Source organism: Microcebus murinus, chromosome 6 (genome assembly GCF_040939455.1).
Source record: "Microcebus murinus isolate Inina chromosome 6, M.murinus_Inina_mat1.0, whole genome shotgun sequence".
NCBI lineage: Eukaryota > Metazoa > Chordata > Mammalia > Primates > Cheirogaleidae > Microcebus > Microcebus murinus.
The window spans coordinates 30255469-30276043 of record NC_134109.1 but is presented as its reverse complement, the minus strand read 5'-3'; the positions used below and the strand labels follow the sequence as shown (position 1 = coordinate 30276043).

The window sequence follows — 20575 nt, the reverse complement described above, 5'->3', positions numbered from 1 at the left end:
TATTTTTTTTTTTTGAGACAGAGTCTCACTTTGTTGTCCAGGCTAGAGTGAGTGCCGTGGCGTCAGCCTAGCTCACAGCAACCTCAAACTCCTGGGCTCGAGTGATCCTTCTGCCTCAGCCTCCCGAGTAGCTGGGACTACAGGCATGTGCCACTATGCCCGGCTAATTTTTTATATATATATATATCAATTGGCCAATTAATTTCTTTCTGTTTATAGTAGAGACAGGGTCTCGCTCTTGCTCAGGCTGGTTTTGAACTCCTGACCTTGAGCAATCCGCCCGCCTCGGCCTCCCAAGAGCTAGGATTACAGGCGTGAGCCACAGCGCCCGGCCTAGGATATTTATTTAATAAGGCTAATTTTTAATATTAGATGGCAAGTTTGAGAGATGGCTATGTTTTATACTATATAGGTGGTTACTTGCCTCCTTGGTCATTCTACGGGACTACCCACTGGAGTATGTACATGTTGAGTAAGCATTAATGTATGTATTTCATGTGCTAGACACAATTAATGTTAAAGCAGTAGGAATATTTGGAAACTAGAGAACCAGATTTCAGATTTACAACACTATTTTTAAAATATGCTTGTTCATATAAAGGATAAGAATCATAATACGTACTAACAAAAGGGAATATTTTACTAAGATTCTTTCAGGATCTAATTTGCTTAGCTACATAAATCATTTTTAGAAATTTAAATTTGATCTATATATTGTAAGGTTAGTAAATTCTGTGGTTATTTTTCTAAAATTAGTAAATTTTTTAATGTTTTCAGTCATGAGTTCATGATTCATGCTTTCTTTCTATTATAGATTAGGTGCTTTAATGATCACCATTGCTGGTTTGAAGTTGCTACGATCCTCATTTAGCAGCCCTACATATCAATATGTCACAGTTATCTTTACTGTGCTGTTTTTCAAATTCGACTATGAAGCCTTTTCAGAGACCATGCTTTTGGATCTATTCTTCATGTCCATACTCTTCCACAAGGTAATTTATTGCTGAAAGGAATATCCTTATCTGTAAAAATTATCTCTTTAAGTAATACACTTTTTAATGAAGATTATGCTTATATTTCATTGGGTTTATTATCTTTTAAGGAAGTAATACCTCTCTTCAGTCAACCAGTTATTTAGGAGCGTGTTAGAATCCCTAGACAATGTGAGTCACTGTGATTCATTAAAGATATATTTTTTGCCATAGATAGGAAGATAAGATTAAGTTCCATAGAAAGATTAGAAAAACATTAATAATCTATATATTTAAAAATACATAGAATCTTCCAAATAGGGTATAGTTTTGAATAATTTCAGAAATAGAATTGGTAATAATTGGGTTATGGGCTGCTGGACAGATGGAGGGAGCAAATTCTAGCTGAGGATTGCAACCTGACAGCCAAATGCAGACAGTAAATGTTGAGGACACTTTGGCCAGGTGGGAGCCATCAGAAATTAGCTTGATGTGACATTTGCAGAATACTCTTAAGTTTACAGAATGCTTCAAAAATGTGTTTTCCATCCGTAAGATAGATGTTCTTACGCCCTTTACAAATGAGTTGATAAAACCTGAGTCTTCTGCCTCCCAATCCAAGGATCTTTTTGCTGAACCACACTACCCTTCTAAATGAAATAGTTTGTACAGTCAGATTATTTATAAGTTAAATAGCAATTAGATTTCATGTTAACACTGACCACATACAAAGGACTTTGACATATATTATCCCATTTGATAGGTAACAGAGCTGAAGCAAATGAACAGCTACAAAACACAATGAAAATCCAATTTTAGGAAAGTTAGCCTGGTCAGCCACATTTGGGATGAATTGGGGAAGAGAGAACATAAAGGTATGGAGAACAGCTTAAGAGATTGTGACAATAATTTAGATGTGATAGAGATCTGACCTAGGATGGGAACAGTAAAAGTGGAAAACCATTAACCTGAATAAGGTATCATTGATAGTCATTTTCCATATTGTGGTAAATAGCGTCTGAAATATTCTAGTATTGTATTTGTTCAACCACTAATTTGTGTGCGTTTTATCATTCGATTCCTCTTTTACTGAGTGTGGTTATTAACCAAAAGAGGAAGCCTGAAAGTTAATCAGAGAATTGTTTGTATAAAGAAGCATGTAGTTTCTCACAGATTTAAATATTTAGATTAAAAATTGTATTTTATTTTACTGGTCAGAAAAAAGTGAAAGTTGTAGTAAATACAAACTAAATATAGTTGCTACACTTAACTCTGCATTAGTTTGGGTTTTCTTAATACCTTCATTTATTATTAAATATTTTTTTGAGAGCATACCATTTTCCAGAACTGTTCTAAATGCTTAGGCCACATCAGTGAACAAAAGAAAGAAAGCTCTCCCCTTAAGGAGTTTGATTTTACATGATCAGTAGTTAGAACTTAACAGTGATAATAAGTAATTTTTAAGGGATCTCTTCAGATATATTTTTTATTCTAAGATATTGTTGTAATATGCAGCATGGATTTAATAAGCTTTTGAGAAAAAATTAAATGTATACAAAAATGTTTTTACCTACCAACCACTTACCCACATAATTACATACTATTTTTTTCTTAATATTACAGTCAAAATTTGAGTACAGTCTGTTTCACATTTAGAATGTGAAGGGTTTTTTGAGTCAGTGCTTTTAAGTAGTTATAATAGCATTTTGGTGATACAAATGCTGCTTTTACTTACTATGATCTTGATCACTTTAGTACCAAGGATTGCCAGCAGGATTTTGAGTCATGGCAAAGAATACTGGGCTTCATCTGTTTTTTCTAATCAGATGAAGTTGTGATTCTTTTTTAAATTGGAAGTTAAACAAATTCATTTGTAAATCAGCTAAAGTATTTTAAGAGATAAGGTATTTGTTGTCAAATCATGGCACCAAATTAGTCAGAACTTCTTGCTTTTAAGATTCTGTGATCTGTTTTGAGCATTTGACTTTGTATTGCCTAACATGTAGAAGCAATCTTGGACAAACATAGCAATTCTGTTTCAGTATTGAAGACATGTTCAACAACAATAACAGATCCAAACTTAAATTTTTAAGATGAAAATGTGTACTGTGTTTGTATTGACAACAATTGAGGTTGTCAACACATGCCTAAAACACAACTACATTTTTATGCAAACTGGCAGTGACAATTATATTGCAACTGCCGTTTTCACATTCTTTTGACATTGCATTTAAAACATACTCAGTTTCCAAAGTACTAAAATTTGGGGAAAATGTGTGTTAGAATAAAATAAATATGTGTATTACTTAAGCTTTATAGATATCTAGATTTTTTTTCAAGGACAGTTATTTTGCTGCTTCCTGCCTTTCTTTGTTTTGCTTATGGTAGTAGTAATATATGGCCAATAGAGGGCATAGCATGTTTTAAACAGATGAAACACAGATCTGTAAGTCAGCTAGCTGTCTTTACTTAAAAATAGTGTCTTTACTGGAAAATAAATGCAGTGTTTTGGTAGTTGATATATCTTTTGCTATTACGCAAATGGCAAATAATTTCAATGTCATTTCCCTATTAGGAAGAGAATTCAATTTACAAGTTTTCCATTTCAAATTCAAATATGTGATGATAAGTTTTTTACAAATGGTTTTACTTTTTCTCCTACAGCTTTGGGAACTCCTTTATAAACTGCAGTTCGTGTATACCTATATTGCCCCGTGGCAGATTACATGGGGTTCTGCCTTCCATGCTTTCGCTCAGCCCTTTGCAGTGCCCCGTATCCTTCTGATTAAAGTTTATAAGAATGAACAGTCATATCCTTGATGAGAATGTTGGTTTATAGGCATAACCTTTTACAGGCATAGAATATAGTTAGCTATATAATAAATTATCAAAAATTCATACTCTTTTGAGTCCACACCTATACTGATTTTGATTGTTTAACTTGTGTTAATATCTGTGACCCACAGATCATCTGAATATGAGGAAAGTATTAAAGTTTTATAATTAAGTAATGCTAATTTAAAATTGTTTTCATATATGAATATTCATTAATTTCTAATGCATACAAAATATGTTTAGAAATAGTTTTAATAAAGACCTGGCACTTTTTTTTTTTTTTTTTGAGACAGAGTCTCGCTTTGTTTTCCCAGGCTAGAGTGAGTGCTGTGGCGTCAGCCTAGTTCACAGCAACTCCAAACTCCTGGGCTCAAGCAATCCTCCTGCCTCAGCCTCCCAAGTAGCTGGGACTACAGGCATGCGCCATCATGCCCGGCTAAGTTTTTCTATATATATTAGTTGGCCAATTAATTTCTTTCTGTTTATAGTTGAGACGGGGTCTCACTCTTGGTCAGGCTGGTTTCGAACTCCTGACCTTGAGCAATCCACCCGCCTCAGCCTCCCAGAGTGCTAGGATTACAGGTGAGAGCCACCGCGCCCGGCTAGGACCTGGCACTTTTTAAATAATATGATTATAATTAAACTCTGTCCAAAGTTTTCTATTCTTGTCATTTCTTAAAAGTATTTTCTAAATAACAGTAAGGGTTAGTGATGACATTGATGTTGAAATGCAGACTTTTGGCGTCTGCAAATTTTGTTTTAACCTTTTGGAAAATTGAACCCAACTGTCTCTTCCCAAGATTGATATATGTACTTTTACCAAACACACATTAGCAAATACTTATTTGACTCCCTTCAAAGCATCATATCACGTTGTACTTTCTTTGTTGTGTCTTTTTATTGGTAGCCCCTTATGCTGTCCAGTGACACTCTCTCGGGATTCTTCTGGTGAACCTCATTTTTCTAATTGCTGTAATCTAAATGTATTTGTGAGTTTTGTGATGTGTTGTGTTTTGTTTTGAGTGTGTGTGCTGAGATGAAGGTTAATTTCCTTAACCAATTTCCCGTAGATTCAGCCATGTTGTTTATTCAGGCTGTTGTGTCGGCCTTCTTCTCTACTCCACTGAACCCCTTTCTGGGGAGTGCAATATTCATCACTTCATATGTTCGACCTGTGAAATTCTGGGAGAGAGACTATAAGTGAGTAGAATAAAACACTTGAAAGGCATTTTTAAATCTTTTTTACTAGGAAAAACTATTGGTAGTATAATTATTCGAAGTATTTATGGTTCATAATTGATTGTGTTGAAATGAATATTTTTACTAAAAATTTGTATACTACAAAAGAAGGGGATAAAATTATTTTTTATTTTTATCTACTCATAAGATATTTTAAAACAATGTTTTGATTGAATATACTCATTTTTGTATCTTTTTTCTTTTGGTGATATTTATGAGAATTATTTTACATTAATAATACTCTGAAACTTTATACTATACAATGTTTTTATAATGGTCACAATGAATTATTTCATAGTTTTCTTAGAAATAGCTGGCTCTTTCTAAAGCTAAACTTTTTATAGGTTATTTCTGCTTTTTCGTGAAGAAAGTTTTAATGACAGTCTTCATGCATGAAGTGTTTTCTTCACTTAGACTTAGTTCCTTAGGCTACCTATTTAATGCTTAGTGATCATCTTTGTATGTAACCTCTCCAAATTTTATTTTAAGTAAGGAAGAATACCTAAAAGTATAATTACTGAGTTGTAGAGCATAAACATTTTATTTTTTTTTTTTTTTTTTTTTTTTGAGACTGAGTCTCGCTTTGTTGCACAGGCTAGAGTGAGTGCCGTGGCATCAGCCTAGCTCACAGCAACCTCAAACTCCTGGGCTCAAGCAATCCTTCTGCCTCAGCCTCCCGAGTAGCTGGGACTACAGGCATGCACCACCACGCCCGGCTAATTTTATATATATATATATGTTAGTTGGCCAATTAATTTCTTTCTTTTTATAGTAGAGACGGGGTCTTGCTCTTGCTCAGGCTGGTTTCGAACTCCTGACCTCGAGCAATCCGCCCGCCTCGGCCTCCCAGAGAGCTAGGATTACAGGCTTGAGCCACCGCGCCCGGCCGAGCATAAACATTTTAAAGGCTTTTAATATATATTAACACATTGATTTAGAAAGAGCTTGTGTGCAAATTTGTAATTCTGGCCATCTCCATCACTGCTTTTCTCTCTACACTTTCACACATTACCATATTTAACAGGTGAAAACTGTATCTCATCTTTTAAACGACGAACTAGTTTGTGGGCTTGAAATATTTACTTTGGTCCTTTATCTAAAACCAGATGTTATTTCTCATTTTGGTGATTTTCAGTGTTATTTGTATCTTACTCTTAGAGGCTAACTTTTAGCCCAAAATAATGTTCTGTGACAACAGTTCTTAAACTTTTTGGTTTCAGAACCAAATTACACTCTTAAAAATTATTGGAAGTGCCAAAGAGTTTTTTAAATACGGGTTTTCTCTACCAATATTTACTGTAGCAGAAAGAAAAATTCAAAAACTGTTAAATATTTTTACCAAGAGTTCAAGGCTGTAGTGTGCGCTGATCACACTTGTGAATGCTATGAATAGCCACTGCGTTCCAGGAAGACAACATAGTGAAGCCAGTCTCTCTTTTTTATTTTGCCTGCTTCCTTTTTCCTTCTTAGAGACACCCAGTCTTTTTAAAAATAAAAATGGATCTGCTTGTGCTTGCATAGAATGTCTGTAAAAGATGCCTAAGAAACTACCGTATTTCCACAAACCTAAGGATCTGCTTGTGTTTGCATAGAATGTCTGTAAAAGATGCCTAAGAAACCTACCGTATTTCCACAAACCTGTTTGATGCTGGAGCTCCTTTTTTTACTAATATTATTGTTATTTTTAAATTAATATCTATTACATTTTAGCATAAATAACATTTTAAATTAAGAACAACTATATTTCCCCTCCTGCTAAAAAAAAAAATTAGTGAAAAGAGTGGCATTGTTTTTATAGTTTTGCAAATCTTTTAAAGTCTGGCTTATTGAAAGACAGCTGCATTCTCATATCTGCTTCTGCATTCCATCTGTTGTAATATGTTGTTTTGGTTCAAGCATATGAAGAAAATCCAGCCTCACACAGAAATGTAGTTGGGAAAGAAAAGTATTTTAATAGCTTCTTAAGACAATTGTGGGTATTTTTCTTTGCTCCTTCACTAAACCTCAAGAAATGGTAGTTTCTTAAAACTAGTTACAATGTGAAATCTAAACCATATCTACAAACTTTTGGAGCCGTATTACATCAAAATTTAGTAATCTGTCTTATACTTTGAATGAATGTTTTACCTATGCATAATTTTGTAATGTTATTTATTGGTCATTGGGAAAATATTGGTTCACTGGTTAGTGAAGATCTTCCAAATTTTGACACATTTCATTATGTAATGTTTTAAAAAAATACATTCACTCATATCAACACCAATTTCAAAAAAATATTAAGCATTGGGAATCTATCAAGCTCATGGTGGTGGATATAAGTTTTCCAAAATTCTCATTTTTGCGTGAAAGCTTGAATTTTATCATTGTTAACAGATACTGCCAGTTTTCCTTTTTTTTTTTTTTTTTTTATTTCGGCATATTATGGGGGCAGTTTTTCTTGAAATGACAGACTCACTTTCTTTTGTGTGTGTGTGCAATATGTTAAATACCCCCATCTGAACGATCTCAAAATTTTTCCATTAACCATTCAAGTAAAAATGGTGTTCAAAGAAAAAAAAGCGTCTAGTTCAGCTTGCAGTTCAAACAGTTGCAAAAATGTTTTCACTTGTGACAATCATTATACTTCAGAGTGGAGCAGAAATGGTTTATGTGTATTTTCTCTTTTTGCCATACAGAATATTAAAAAGGCCTGTACTAAGGGGTTGAGATTTAATAAAATTAATAATTTTTACTGCTTCATTAGGGATGTTTTAAAATAAAACTTGAATTTTTTGTTTTGTTTGCTTTATTGTGCAAGTGTGGCAGTGAAGAGTAGTATGATTGGTGCCACTGTCTTGATTCATGCTCAGGCAGCAGCAGTCTTATCCACCATTGCCTTTACACCATCAGTGCAGTTGGCAACACAGTGAAAAATGGCAAATAGCAGTTCTGTATTATTATGAAAATAGTTTTGGTCTGGAAAACATCCCCAAAAGTCTTGGATTCTGTTGACTACATTTTGGGAACCACTGTTCTAGAGAACATCGTGCCACTGGCTGTTAATAGATGTACCTTCCCCTTGCAAAGAATGTTTCATTTTTAAGAACCATATTCAGTATGTATTTTTGCATCCTGGTCAATTTTTTTTCACAGTACACTCATAGATGTCTTTCTACACACTGTGCAACGGAAAAACTGCTATGTTTATGTGTAGTTAAGGTGATAAAAAGAAAAAATCCTCCCCTTAAAAAGTGTTTTCCCAAGATGTTTTATCATTATACTAATCATAGACTTTTCTCCAGAGATTTTCACAAAATGGCAATATTTATTTCATCTATATTCTATAGTTTCTGCCTCACTCTAAATTATTGAACATTTTTAAAATGTAAAGAAAGTTACTGAAAATATTTTATTTTTTCCTCTTTAGTACAAAACGAGTGGATCATTCAAATACCAGATTGGCTTCCCAGCTTGATAGAAATCCAGGTAATGTCTATTTGTGAGCAAGGAGGCAAGTCTGAGGATTTAATTTACGCATATGTGTTTATACTCCCAACTTGTTGGGAATCCTCTTTGAATTCCAAATAGTCATTATATAAAAATGTAATATCCTTTGCTTTGTTTTATTTTAGCAAAGTATATGTGAATTAATCTATAATTTATAATCTATATATATTATAATCTATAATCTATATATTCATCTTTTATAAAAATGCATTTTGAGAGTGCTGATAGGAAGAAAGTAATGCCAGTCAAAGATCATTCTTTCATAGGTCAGAAAGTAGGAAACAGTTAAAGTAAAACTGGTCAGATGTGTTGAAGGATATGCAGTCATACTGATACGTGTTTTATTCATATGTTTGCTTCTACCTTTCCCTCAATGTTAAGGTAAATATTAATTTTATACAGTTTATTATATACAGAGATGTCATTTAGGCAGCCAAATAACCACTTAGGATAGAACTTCAGTGGGGGAATCTTTGGTGGTGGTACCATTATCTAAAATCTGGTTCTTAGTTTTGTTATTTGGGAAACATCATTTTGTTGGCCTGCCTAATAGTCTGACAGAGAAAAAGTGAATCTCATTGCCCCAACCATAAGAGATTAATGTATCAACCAGAACTCCAGTGTGTTAATTTACTAAAGGAAATCTTACTCCCAAATAGACTGGAATATTTGTGTCCATTTGACTCATGAATTCCTACAAGTACTCTTTCCATCTGAGAAACCAAACTAGAACAATCAGATTGATTCTTAATTATAAAATTGGGTTAAGGAACACTAGTTATTTGATATTAATGACTGTCATAATCATGTTCTGGTAAAGAGAAGAACCATTTCAGCTGTATTATGTGATTGTAAAGGGTTAGAGTTCTCGTGATGATGATGCTATCCTACATAATAAAAAACACATGTTCTAAATTAATATGCATACTTTTGTGATGGGCAGATGTAGAATTGTTAGTCATTTTATTGACATTAAAATCTGAGATTCCCCTTTCATTATTTTATTATTTAGTTTGGCTCAGTTTAAAATAATTATTAAGCTTTAACTATTTTGCCATTCTCTATTACTATACTTTGGGCACCTATTTACAGATTATTGCTTTGGATGTGTTACTTCTAGAGGTGACCATATAATTTATTGAATAGTGTTTTATCTTAATGTTTTTCTTAAAGATAAAACTAATGTCCAATATTTTAGGTTCTTTGCTACTATATCTGCATATAGAGTTTATTTTTGCTTAGTATTAGCCAGCTTGATACATAGGTTCTTTTTGATTGACCAACTTCTCTTTGTTTTGGAGTGTCTCATTCAAATCTTGTATGATTTTATCCATTTCCTTTACCAAGTAGTCTTTTTCTTCTCCTTTAGAATTATTTTTTCTTTTTCATTTCTCCTGTATGGTTTTAATTATAAGACATATTGCATTGAATAATTTATAGACTTTTAAAGAAGTAGAAAAATTCTTAGATTGCATCTAATCCAATTCCCACTTTTTATTGATGGGAACTGTAGATTCCAAGAGGTTACATGACTTCTAAATCTAAATTATAAAACCTTTCCATTATCCTATGTTTCATAAGAAACTGTTATGGGTATGAATATTACTTTCCTTGCCAAATAAATATAAATATAACCCTAACTGGAAGTTAGTTTTAATGTTTTTAAAACTTTTGTTTGCTGATATAAAGAGGACTTAAGATGAAATTTAACTTTTTAATCCCTTCTTACAGGATCAGATGACAACAATCTGAATTCCATCTTTTATGAACATTTAACTAGATCCCTGCAGCACAGTCTCTGTGGTGATTTGCTGCTAGGACGGTGGGGAAACTACAGCACGGGGGACTGTTTCATCCTTGCCTCTGACTATCTGAACGCGTTAGTACACCTCATAGAGATAGGCAATGGTCTGGTCACTTTCCAGCTGCGGGGACTTGAATTCAGAGGTAAGGTATTCATTCATCTTTTTTTTCCTTAGTGTATTCCTGTGACATTTAAGTTTTATATGTTTATATTGCAAAAGGTGTCATAAAATCAGATCTGTGGGGTTGTGGAGTGTCAAAAGTTGTTAAAGAGTAATTATTAGATTTTCCCCCAAAATTCATGTTCCAAGAAGAATCATTTTTACTATATGGCATCATGTGACTTGTTTTCCTGGAGATGTTGAATTTCTGTTATAATTGTTTGTGTCTTCTTGCCTGGTCTCTTTTGTGGCCAATGGCATAAATTTGTTAGATGGCTAGCAGCATAGAATGCTGAATTTTTGTGTGAAGAGAGTACTTAGCCAAGTTACATTCATATAGACCATGCCTTTGTCCTCAATAATTTTTTTAATTGAAGTAAAATTCACACAACATAAAATTAACCACTTAAAATTAAAAATCAGTGGCATTTAGTATATTCACAATGTTGTGTAGCTACCACCTCTGCCTAGTTCCAAAACATTTTCATCACTCTAAAATAAAATCCCATACCCATTAAGCAGTTACTGTCATGCATTCAGAAACATATCAACTTGATGTTATCAGCTCCTGTAAAGTGATTAACTTAAATAGGGTGTTCAAGTGCTGTTATTAAATATCTTTCCAGTCTAGGGAACATTAGGACTTAAGAGTTTTGAGAGAGTTTTTAATTTCTTCTAAGTGCTTTGGAGTGTTTTTAATCGCGAATAGGAAATAACAAAAGCATTTGACTAGGATCAAGTCAAATCTCTACCCCCTGTAGTTTTATTTTTACCCTAGTATTGAATCAGAAGGCTTACACCTTTATTTTGGCATGTTAGCGGAGCAAGTATTTCTCTATTTATTAATAACATTATTCACTAGAAATAAGACTTTAGCTATGTAGCACTCAAATTAATTCAGTAAGTGTTTATGTTTATTATTTATTTATGATCTATTTGTGACCTCTTCATTCCTTCTCCCTCCATTCCATCCTCCTTCCCTCCCTCTCTCCTCATAATGTCCTATTCTTGTCTTATGGATGTTTATTTCTGCCTCTCCATGAGGCGCCTAGGACCTTAATTCCATCTCTTCTAGAGTCTTACTCCGTGTTCAAACGTAATCCAACTAGACTCCAAAAGTCAGCACACCCTGACATCTACTACATCTATGACTTTTAACTTCCTTTTTAAGTTTTGGCACCTGAAGTTTTCATTCTTGTTTTTTAATTTTATTTTACAGTTGTGCACTGGGAGGCTTTTTGTTGAGCATTTCCAATGTGTGTGCAAAATAGAGGGGGCCCTTCTTATCATTTGTTCATTCTACCATATTGATCAGAAATTTTCTAAATTAAAAGATATGAGCCAAATTCTCACTCTCCCAACTTTCTTTCTCTGGTACTCAGTAGATTCAAATAAATGTTTAGATAAATCCTTTGCTATTCCAACTCTAATTATTTGACAGTTGAAACTTAAATTTGGAAACCTAGTATCCATTACTATCTGAACTTGTGCTACATTTAAATGACGAGGCTTAGACATTGGGATTTTTTTATTGATGCACAATATTTTACATATTTATGGGGCACATGTGATATTTTGTTATATTCATAGAATGCGTAATGATCAAGTCAGGGAATTTGGGATATCCATCATCTTGAGTATTTATCATTTCTGTATGTTAGGAACATTTCAAGTTCTCTCTCCTAGCTACTTTAGAATATATAATACCTTATTTCTAACTGTAGTCATCCTACTCTGCTATGGATCATTAGAACTTATACCTTCTGTTTAACTCTATGATTGTACCCATTGACCAACCTCTCTTCATCTCCGCTCCCACTCACACATGGGATTTTTTCTTAAAGGTACAGATGGTCTTGTCACTTCCATGCTTAAAACTTTTCGGTGACTCCCAATTGCGTTTAAGGTAGAATAAAAGTGCTCTAATGTGTCCTACAACACTCTGTGATCTGGCCTATGCCACTTTCTCCATCCTTACTTTACAGTATTGTCCTCACTCACTCTAGTCACCCTGGCCTTCTTGCAGTTTCTTAGCTGTGCTAAATTCTTTCCTAAGGACTTCTCTTTGCTCAGAAAGTACCAACCATCTCTCCTCCTCCCACCAATCCTCCATCTGGCTAATTTGGTAATTATCTTTAGATGTTTGCCTATATGTCACTTTCTCAGAGAAGTCTTTTCTAACCATCTATCTGGCATGATTATCTGTTATCTTACCCTGTTTTCACTTCTTAGCACTTAGCATATAGTTAGAATCTTAAATAGTCATGCACCACATGGCAACACTGGTTCCATAAGATTATAATGGAGCTGAATAATTCCTGTTGTCTAGTGACAGCGGAGCCATCCTAATACTATAGCATAACATGTTACCTATGTTTGTGGTGATGCTGGTGTAAACAAATCTGTGCTACCACAGCCTGTAAGTCCAGTAATATAATTATGTACTGTGCATAATTCTTGATAACAAGTTACTATGTTACTAGATTATGTTACTAGATTATGTATTTACTTTCCATTGGTTATTTTATGTGTGTTCCTTCTACTTATGAAAAAAATTTTACTGTAAAACAGTGTACCATGTTACCTGGCAGCAGCCTTGTTCATCTCGTGTTTACTGAGTCTCTTGATTGCATCATTTTCTCTGTTCTTTCTTTGATCTCGTGTTGTCTTGTTCATCATGGTTTCTAAGTATATAAAATTCATGGCTCATGTTGCCAGTAAGAGGCCACATGGAGTGATTGACCTAGAAACAAAATTAAAAGTGATCAGGGGGCTGGGCGTGGTGGCTCACGCCTGTAATCCTAGCACTTTGGGAGGCCGAGGCGGGCGGATTGCTCAAGGTCAGGAGTTCGAAACCAGCCTGAGCGAGACCCTGTCTCTACCAAAAATAGAAATAAATTAATTGACCAACTAAAAAATATATATACAAAAAATTAGCCGGGCATGGTGGCGCATGCCTGTAGTCCCAGCTACTCGGGAGGCTGAGGCAGTAGGATCGCTGAGCCCCGGAGATTGAGGTTGCTGTGAGCCAGGCTGACGCCACGGCACTCACTCTAGCCTGGGCAACAAAGTGAGACTCTGTCTCAAAAAAAAAAAAAAAAAAAAAGTGATCAGGGACTAACAAGGTGGAAAATCAGTGATGGTTATTGCTCTCTAGGCTGGCATGTCCTCTTCCACCATAGCTACAATCTTGAAGAACAAAATCAGAGTGAGAGAAGTTGTTGAAGGATCTGCTTCATCGAAGGCAACGAGACTGACAAAAATTCAAGACAGGCCTGTGTCAGATACGGAGAAAATTCTAACGACCTGGATTGAAGACCAGACATGGAAGCAGATCCCTCTCAGCGCCGTGATGATCGTGGCCACAGCAAAAAGTTCGGTTGCGATGTTGAGAGGAAAGGCTGGACCTGACTGTAATACTGAATTTACTGCTGGCTCTGGGTGGTTTAAACAGTTCAAGAATCATTGTTCATCACATGACGTGAAAGTGAGAGGTGGGTCTGCAAGTGCTGTTGTGAAGGCAGCTGAAAAATGTTGGGAAACTCCAGATAAGCTGATTGTAGAGGGAAATTACTTGCCAGAGTACATCTTCAATATGGATGAAAGCTCCGTTCTGGAAATGGACACTCGAAAGGACCTTCATCCATAAGGAGGCCCAGTTGATGCCAAGTTTCAAGGCTTTTAAGGACAGGAGTTTAGCAGTCTTGCTTGGGGCAGTGTTGCAAGCTACAAGTTGAAACCCGGTGTGATCTGGCACAGCGAGAACCCCCGGGCCTTCAAGCATAGCAGTAAGCACATGCTGCCAGTGGATGACAGGAGCAATAAGAAGTCATGGATCACTCAATTTCTCTTCCAAGGCACCCTTCTGGATCACTGTGCCAGAGAGATGGAGAGGTACTGTTTGGAGAGTACCATACCTTTCAAGATTTTGTTTATTGTTAAAAATGCTCCTGTTCATCCTCCTTTTATTGGTGATCTTCATCCCAGTATCCAAGGGGTATTCCTCTCTTCAAACACCATCTCTTTTTTTTTTTTTTTTTTTGAGACAGAGTCTCGCTTTCTTGCCTAGGCTAGAGTGAGTGCCGTGGCGTCAGCCTAGCTCACAGCAACCTCAAACTCCTGGGCTTAAGCAATCCTACTGCCTCAGCCTCCCGAGTTGCTGGGACTACAGGCACGAGCCACCATGCCCGGCTAATTTTTTATATATATATATATATATATATTAGTTGGCCAATTAATTTCTTTCTATTTTTATAGTAGAGACGGGGTCTCGCTCAGGCTGGTTTTGAACTCCTGACCTTGAGCAATCCACCCGCCTCGGCCTCCCAGAGTGCTAGGATTACAAGCGTGAGCCACCGCGCCCGGCCAAACACCATCTCTTTGATCCAGGAGTTACAGCAGCTTAAGGCCGACTGCCTGAGGATAACCTTTGCCCAGGCTGTTGCTGCAACCAAGGAAGACACTGAGAAGACTTTGCAATTCTGGAAGGATTCTATCTGTGACTGCATCAAGAACCTTGCTTGGGCTTGGGATGATGTCACCAAGAAGGGTATGAATGGTGTCTGGAAGAAGACACTTGAGGTTCATCCATGACTTCAAAGGATTTGCCAAGGATGAAGAGGTTAGGCTGTGGGTTGAGGTAGCAAATAACTTCAACCTGGGTGTGGATGAGGGTGACATTCAGCAGCTCCTAGAGGTGGTTCCTAAGGAATTGCTAGTGTGGAGTTATGAGAACTGGACCAGGAATGCATAACTGAAAAAGAGGCAAGAGAAAAGGAAACTACAGGAGAAGAAAAAGAAGAACTCTGAAGAAAATCACAATGAAGGGTTTAGGAGAAGCTTTTGCAGACCTCAACAGATTTCTTAAAAAGTCTGAAAACATGGACCCCAACACTGAAAGGTTTTCAGTAATAAAACTGTTCATGGTGCATTATCTGTTTACAAGCAAATCTATGATGAAAAAAAGAAAAAAGGCAAGAAAAAGCACCATGGTCATGTTTCTGAAAAGAGTGCCACCTCCTCAAGAAGAGGAGGTCATTCAGGAGGTAGGTCATTCAGGAGGTATTTCAGAAGAAGGCATTGTTATCCTAGTAGATGACTGCTCCATGCGTATTGCTCCTGAAGACCTTCCAGTGGAACAGGGTGTGGAGGTGGAATATAGTGATTTTTGACAATCCTAACCCTATGTAGGCCTAGGCTAATGTGTGTGCTTGTGTCTTAGTTTTTAAGAAAATATTTAAAGAGTTAAAAAATAAAAAGGTTGAAAAGTAGAAAAAAGCTTACATAATGAATAAGGATATAAAGAAAGAAAATATTTTTGGTGTAGCTCTATGTGTGTTTCAAGCTAAGTGTTATTACAGAAGAGTCCAAAAGTTTAAAAAATTTTTTAAGTTTATAAAGTAAATAAATTACAGTAAGCGAAGGTTAATTTATTATTGAAGAAAAAATTTTTTATCTGTTTTGCCTAACCTGACTGTACAGTGTTTATAAAGTGCACAGTAGTGTGCAGTAATGTCCTAGGACTTCACATGCCCTCACCACTCACTCACCAGAACAACTTCCAGTCCTGCAAAGCTCCATTCATGGTTAGTGCCCTATACAAGTGTACTTATTTTTTATCTTTTATACCATATTTTGATTGTTCCTTTTTTATGTTTAGATACACAAATACTTACCATTGTGTTCCAGTTGTCTACAGTATAGTAACATGCTGTACAGGTTTGTAGCCTAGGAGCAGTAGGCTATACCATCTAGGTGTGTGTAAGTACACTCTATGATGTTTGTACAATGACAAAATCACCTAACAGTGTATTTCTCAGAATTTAAACCTGTCGTTATGTGACACATGACTGTGTTTATTGTTTAGTTTTTTTCTAGCCCAGAGGTTGACAAACTTTTTCTGTTAGGAGCCACATGTTTAATAGTAAATATTTTAGGAGTGGGGAGCCATGCACAGTCTCTGTTGTATATTCTTCTTTGTTGTTTTTTCTTTCAAACAACCCTTTAAAAATATAAAAACCATTCTTAGCTTGAATTTGGCCTGGTGCTGAATTTGTCAGGCTTTGCTCTAGACCAGTGGTCCCCAAACTTTTTGGCACCAAGGACCAGTTTCAAGGAAGACAGTTTTTCCACAGATAGGGGTGTGGGGTAGGGATGGTTTCAGGATGATTCAAGTGCATTACATTTATTGTGCAGTCAGACCTATCTGCTAATGATAATCTGTGTTTGTAGCTGCTCCCCAGCACTAGATCACTGCTTCAGCTCCACCTCAGATCATCAGGCATTATTAGAGTCTCATAAGTTGTGCGCAACCTAGATCCCTTGTATACGCAATTTACAGTAGGGTTCATGCTCCTGTGAGAATCTAATGCCGCTGCTGATCTGACAGGAGGCAGAGCTTATTGCTGTGATGAGAGCAATGGGGAGCAGCTGGAAATATAGAGGAAGCTTCATTGTCACTCATCACTCCCCACTACCCCCCTCCTCTACCTCCTGTCAGCTCCCTGACATCCTGATGTGCAGCCCAGGTCCTAGCAGTCCCAGGCCCAGGGGTTAGGGATTGCAGCTCTAGACTAAGCGAATTCCCAAGGGTGTGATTCACATCTGCTCTGTTCATCATTCTTTTTTTTTTTTTTTTTTTTTAGACAGAGTCTCACTTTGTTGCCCAGGCTAGAGTGAGTGCCGTGGCGTCAGCCTGGCTCACAGCAACCTCAATCTCCTGGGCTCAGCGATCCTACTGCCTCAGCCTCCCGAGTAGCTGGGACTACAGGCATGCGCCACCATGCCCGGCTAATTTTTTGTATATATATATTTTAGTTGGTCAATTAATTTCTTTCTATTTTTGGTAGAGACGGGGTCTCGCTCAGGCTGGTTTCGAACTCCTGACCTTGAGCGATCCGCCCGCCTCGGCCTCCCAAAGTGCTAGGATTACAGGCGTGAGCCACCACGCCCGGCTGTTCATCATTCTTTATCCAGCACCTATCACACAGAGCAATTACTATATAATACATATTTTGTTGATTTTGTAGAATTATTAAATCATGTAAGTATATAGCCTTTTGTTCTTTGTCCCCATTCCAGAGCGCTCACAGGGTAGGATTATGTTCTTGCTCCAATGTAGATGTGCTCCCTGGTTATTTTCTTTATGGTGTTATTCCCTGTTCTTACTTACCCTCTTAGAATATTAATCAAGAATATCATTATTTTGCCAGGTAGATACTTGGATCTGCTGAGCATTTTTATGTAATTTCTGAGACATGCTCCATTAAGTCAATTTAATCTTTTCGATATTTGTCTATTGTGTTGGATGCTTAATCTTAAGCAGTGTTTAAAGAAATTTTTTGACCAATTTCCTATAGGTACTAGTTAAACCCATTCATATTTTTTCATTTCTTTTTTTAGTTTACTGATACTCTCAAGATTCTTTTCCATGTAAATTTTATGTGAAAACTTTATCAATCTTTTTTTCTCTATACCAGAATTTTCTGATTACAACTTTTACCATGTTAGCTTTTTATTTGTGTTACCTCTACTAAGTACAATTTTCCAAGTCAGACTTTACAGGTCAAAAATTCATTATGCTGATTGGATTCCTTTGAATTTTTACTCAGATTAATTTTAACATGTCTAGTTTTCATGAAGGTTTTATTTATTTTTATCAGTAATATCTCCTGTGACATAGCTGAAAGGTCTCACTAATCTAGGATATAATTGCTAATAGTTCCTCAGAGATGCTCTAGAATCTTTCCAAGTCTCAGAATTCTTTTTTCAATTATTAATGTTAATTTTTGTAATTATTATTGACTTTATTTTTTGAGAAAAATATATTACTAGAGTATGTTAGGGTTGAAAATATTCTTGAGGTTAGTATGGTAGAGTAAAAACATCCCTCTTTAATTCTGTTGTCTCATTTACCTTATTTTGGTACTCTGAACAAGGACCTCATTGAATAAATGTCAAAAATTTTAAATTCATCCTTACCACATAAGATCTCTGTACACCATAAACAAAGTGATCTGCACAAAATACAGCTCTCATTATGTTATTTCCTCATTTCAAAACCTTTGATCAACTTCCCAGAAAGAAAACAAATAAAATGAAGTATAATAATATGTAATACCTAAGGAATAGTTCCAATTTCATGTCATAATTTAAAAAATACAAAAAAAAACAAGCTTAGGAAGTTTCTTCTAGAAATTGGATAATTCTTCTGCCCATGTTCTAGTACATGATAAAGAAGCAAAATTCCTCGAGGCTTTTATAAAAACTAATGTAATACTGATACTAAAATATGACTAAGCTGTCATTTAAAAAATACTCTGGGCCGGGCTGGTGCCTCATGTCTGTAATCCGAGCACTCTGAGAGGTGGAGGCTGCTGGTGGATTGCTTGAGCTCAGGAGTTCGAGAGCAGTCTGAGCAAGAACAAGGACACTGTCTCTACTAAAAATAGAAAAAAAATAGTGGAGCAACTGAAAATAGACACAAAAAATTAGCTGGGCTTATTGGCTAATGCCAGTAGTCCCAGCTACTAGGGAGGCTGAGGCAGAAGGATCGCTTGAGCCCAGGAGTTTGAGGTTGCTGTGGCCTCGGCTGATGCCACGGCACTCTAGCCTGAGTGACAAAGTGAGACTTTGTCTCAAAAGAAAAAAGGAGTAAAAATACTCTATTTTAATTTCACTTGTGACTATAGATGCAAAAAATCTCCAATTCTGAAATAAACAGAAAGCACCGGTACTTTGTTTAAAGTAGTCCTCACAGATTCAGGCATTTTTCATTTTGAAATTAATTTGAGTATTAGAAAGAAAATTAATAGAATTCACTTTATTTGAAAAGGTTACAGGAGAAAATATATTATGATCCTCTCAAAAGATTCAAGAGAACATTTGATTAAATTTTATTTCCATTATTAATTTAAAAGATACTTCATAAAATTCCACACATCCTTATTATGTTTAAAAAAAAACATGTCTATGTAAGTACAGGCATACCTTGGAGATGTTGCAGGTTCAATTCCAGACCACTGCAATAAAGCAAATATTTCAATAAAATAAGTCACACCAATTTTTTGGTTTTCTAGTGCATATGAAAGTTATGTTTACATTGTATTGCAGTCTATTTAAATGCGTAATAGCATTATGTCTTAAAAAGAAAAAAACAATGACCATGCCTTAATTTAAAAATACTTTATTGCCCAGGCTCAGTGGCTCATCCCTATAATCCCAGCACTTTGGGAGGCCAAGGCAGGAGCATGACTTGAGGCCAAGAGTTTGAGACTAGCCTGAACAACATAGCTAGACCCCATCTCTACAAAAAGTAAAAAAAAAAATAAATAAATAAAAGCGTTGACATACTGTGAGAATTACCAAAATAATCCAGAGACAGAAAGTCAGCACATGCTGTTGGAAAAATGGCACCAAAAGACTTGCTCCATGCAGCATTGTCACAAACCTTTAATAGGTAAAAAGCACAATACCTGTAAAGTGTAACAAACAGTGTGTATTCCTGTTAATGTCAGGTTCAAGACAAGAGTTTTTGTTCTCAACACCTATAACATTATTATGGATGTCTTGGCTAACATGATTAAACAAGAAAATGAAATAATAGAATTGTTGAGGGTTCTAAAGTGCTAAACAGTACAGCTTCTTAGCTTGGCAGGAATAACCTGTTTAGCCAGATCTTTCATTGTACCACCACACTACCACTATCATCTGAGGCTAGATTTCATGGCATCAGTTTCTTTCAAAGTCGTGTTTTTCAAATGTGGATTGTGTATGTATACTTTTTAAAGGATGAAAATTAGTGTAGTCTGATTTAAGTTATTTAGTATAACTTAAATATGTGCCTATATACAATTAAGTATAATTGCTTTATAGTCTTCATATAATATAAAGAATTTACAAATTAAATGGAAGCAAGACCACAGAACAAAATAAAAATTAACATTAACAAATGATATTTTGTTGGCATGAGATTGCTGTGGGTCTAATTCGATATTTAATCGGTGTTTGTATTTTTACTTCAGTAACACTAATTCAGTAATTTCCTTTTTGGTAAGTATTTTGTGTAAAAGAATAACTTCA

General features: G+C 35.6%; 1 protein-coding gene across 8 annotated transcripts in view; it reads left to right on the top strand.

Annotated features, from left to right (window-relative positions):
* Positions 1 to 20575, top strand: part of PCNX1 (pecanex 1) — a 160918-nt gene that overhangs the window by 113271 nt on the left and 27072 nt on the right. For all 8 annotated transcript variants that reach the window (XM_012756122.3, XM_012756125.3, XM_012756124.3 and 5 more), the window contains 5 exons: positions 815 to 992; positions 3636 to 3744; positions 4877 to 5006; positions 8452 to 8510; positions 10263 to 10478. In XM_012756122.3, coding sequence (XP_012611576.1) covers positions 815 to 992; positions 3636 to 3744; positions 4877 to 5006; positions 8452 to 8510; positions 10263 to 10478 — 692 coding nt within the window. The remainder of the gene's footprint in view (positions 1 to 814; positions 993 to 3635; positions 3745 to 4876; positions 5007 to 8451; positions 8511 to 10262; positions 10479 to 20575) is intronic.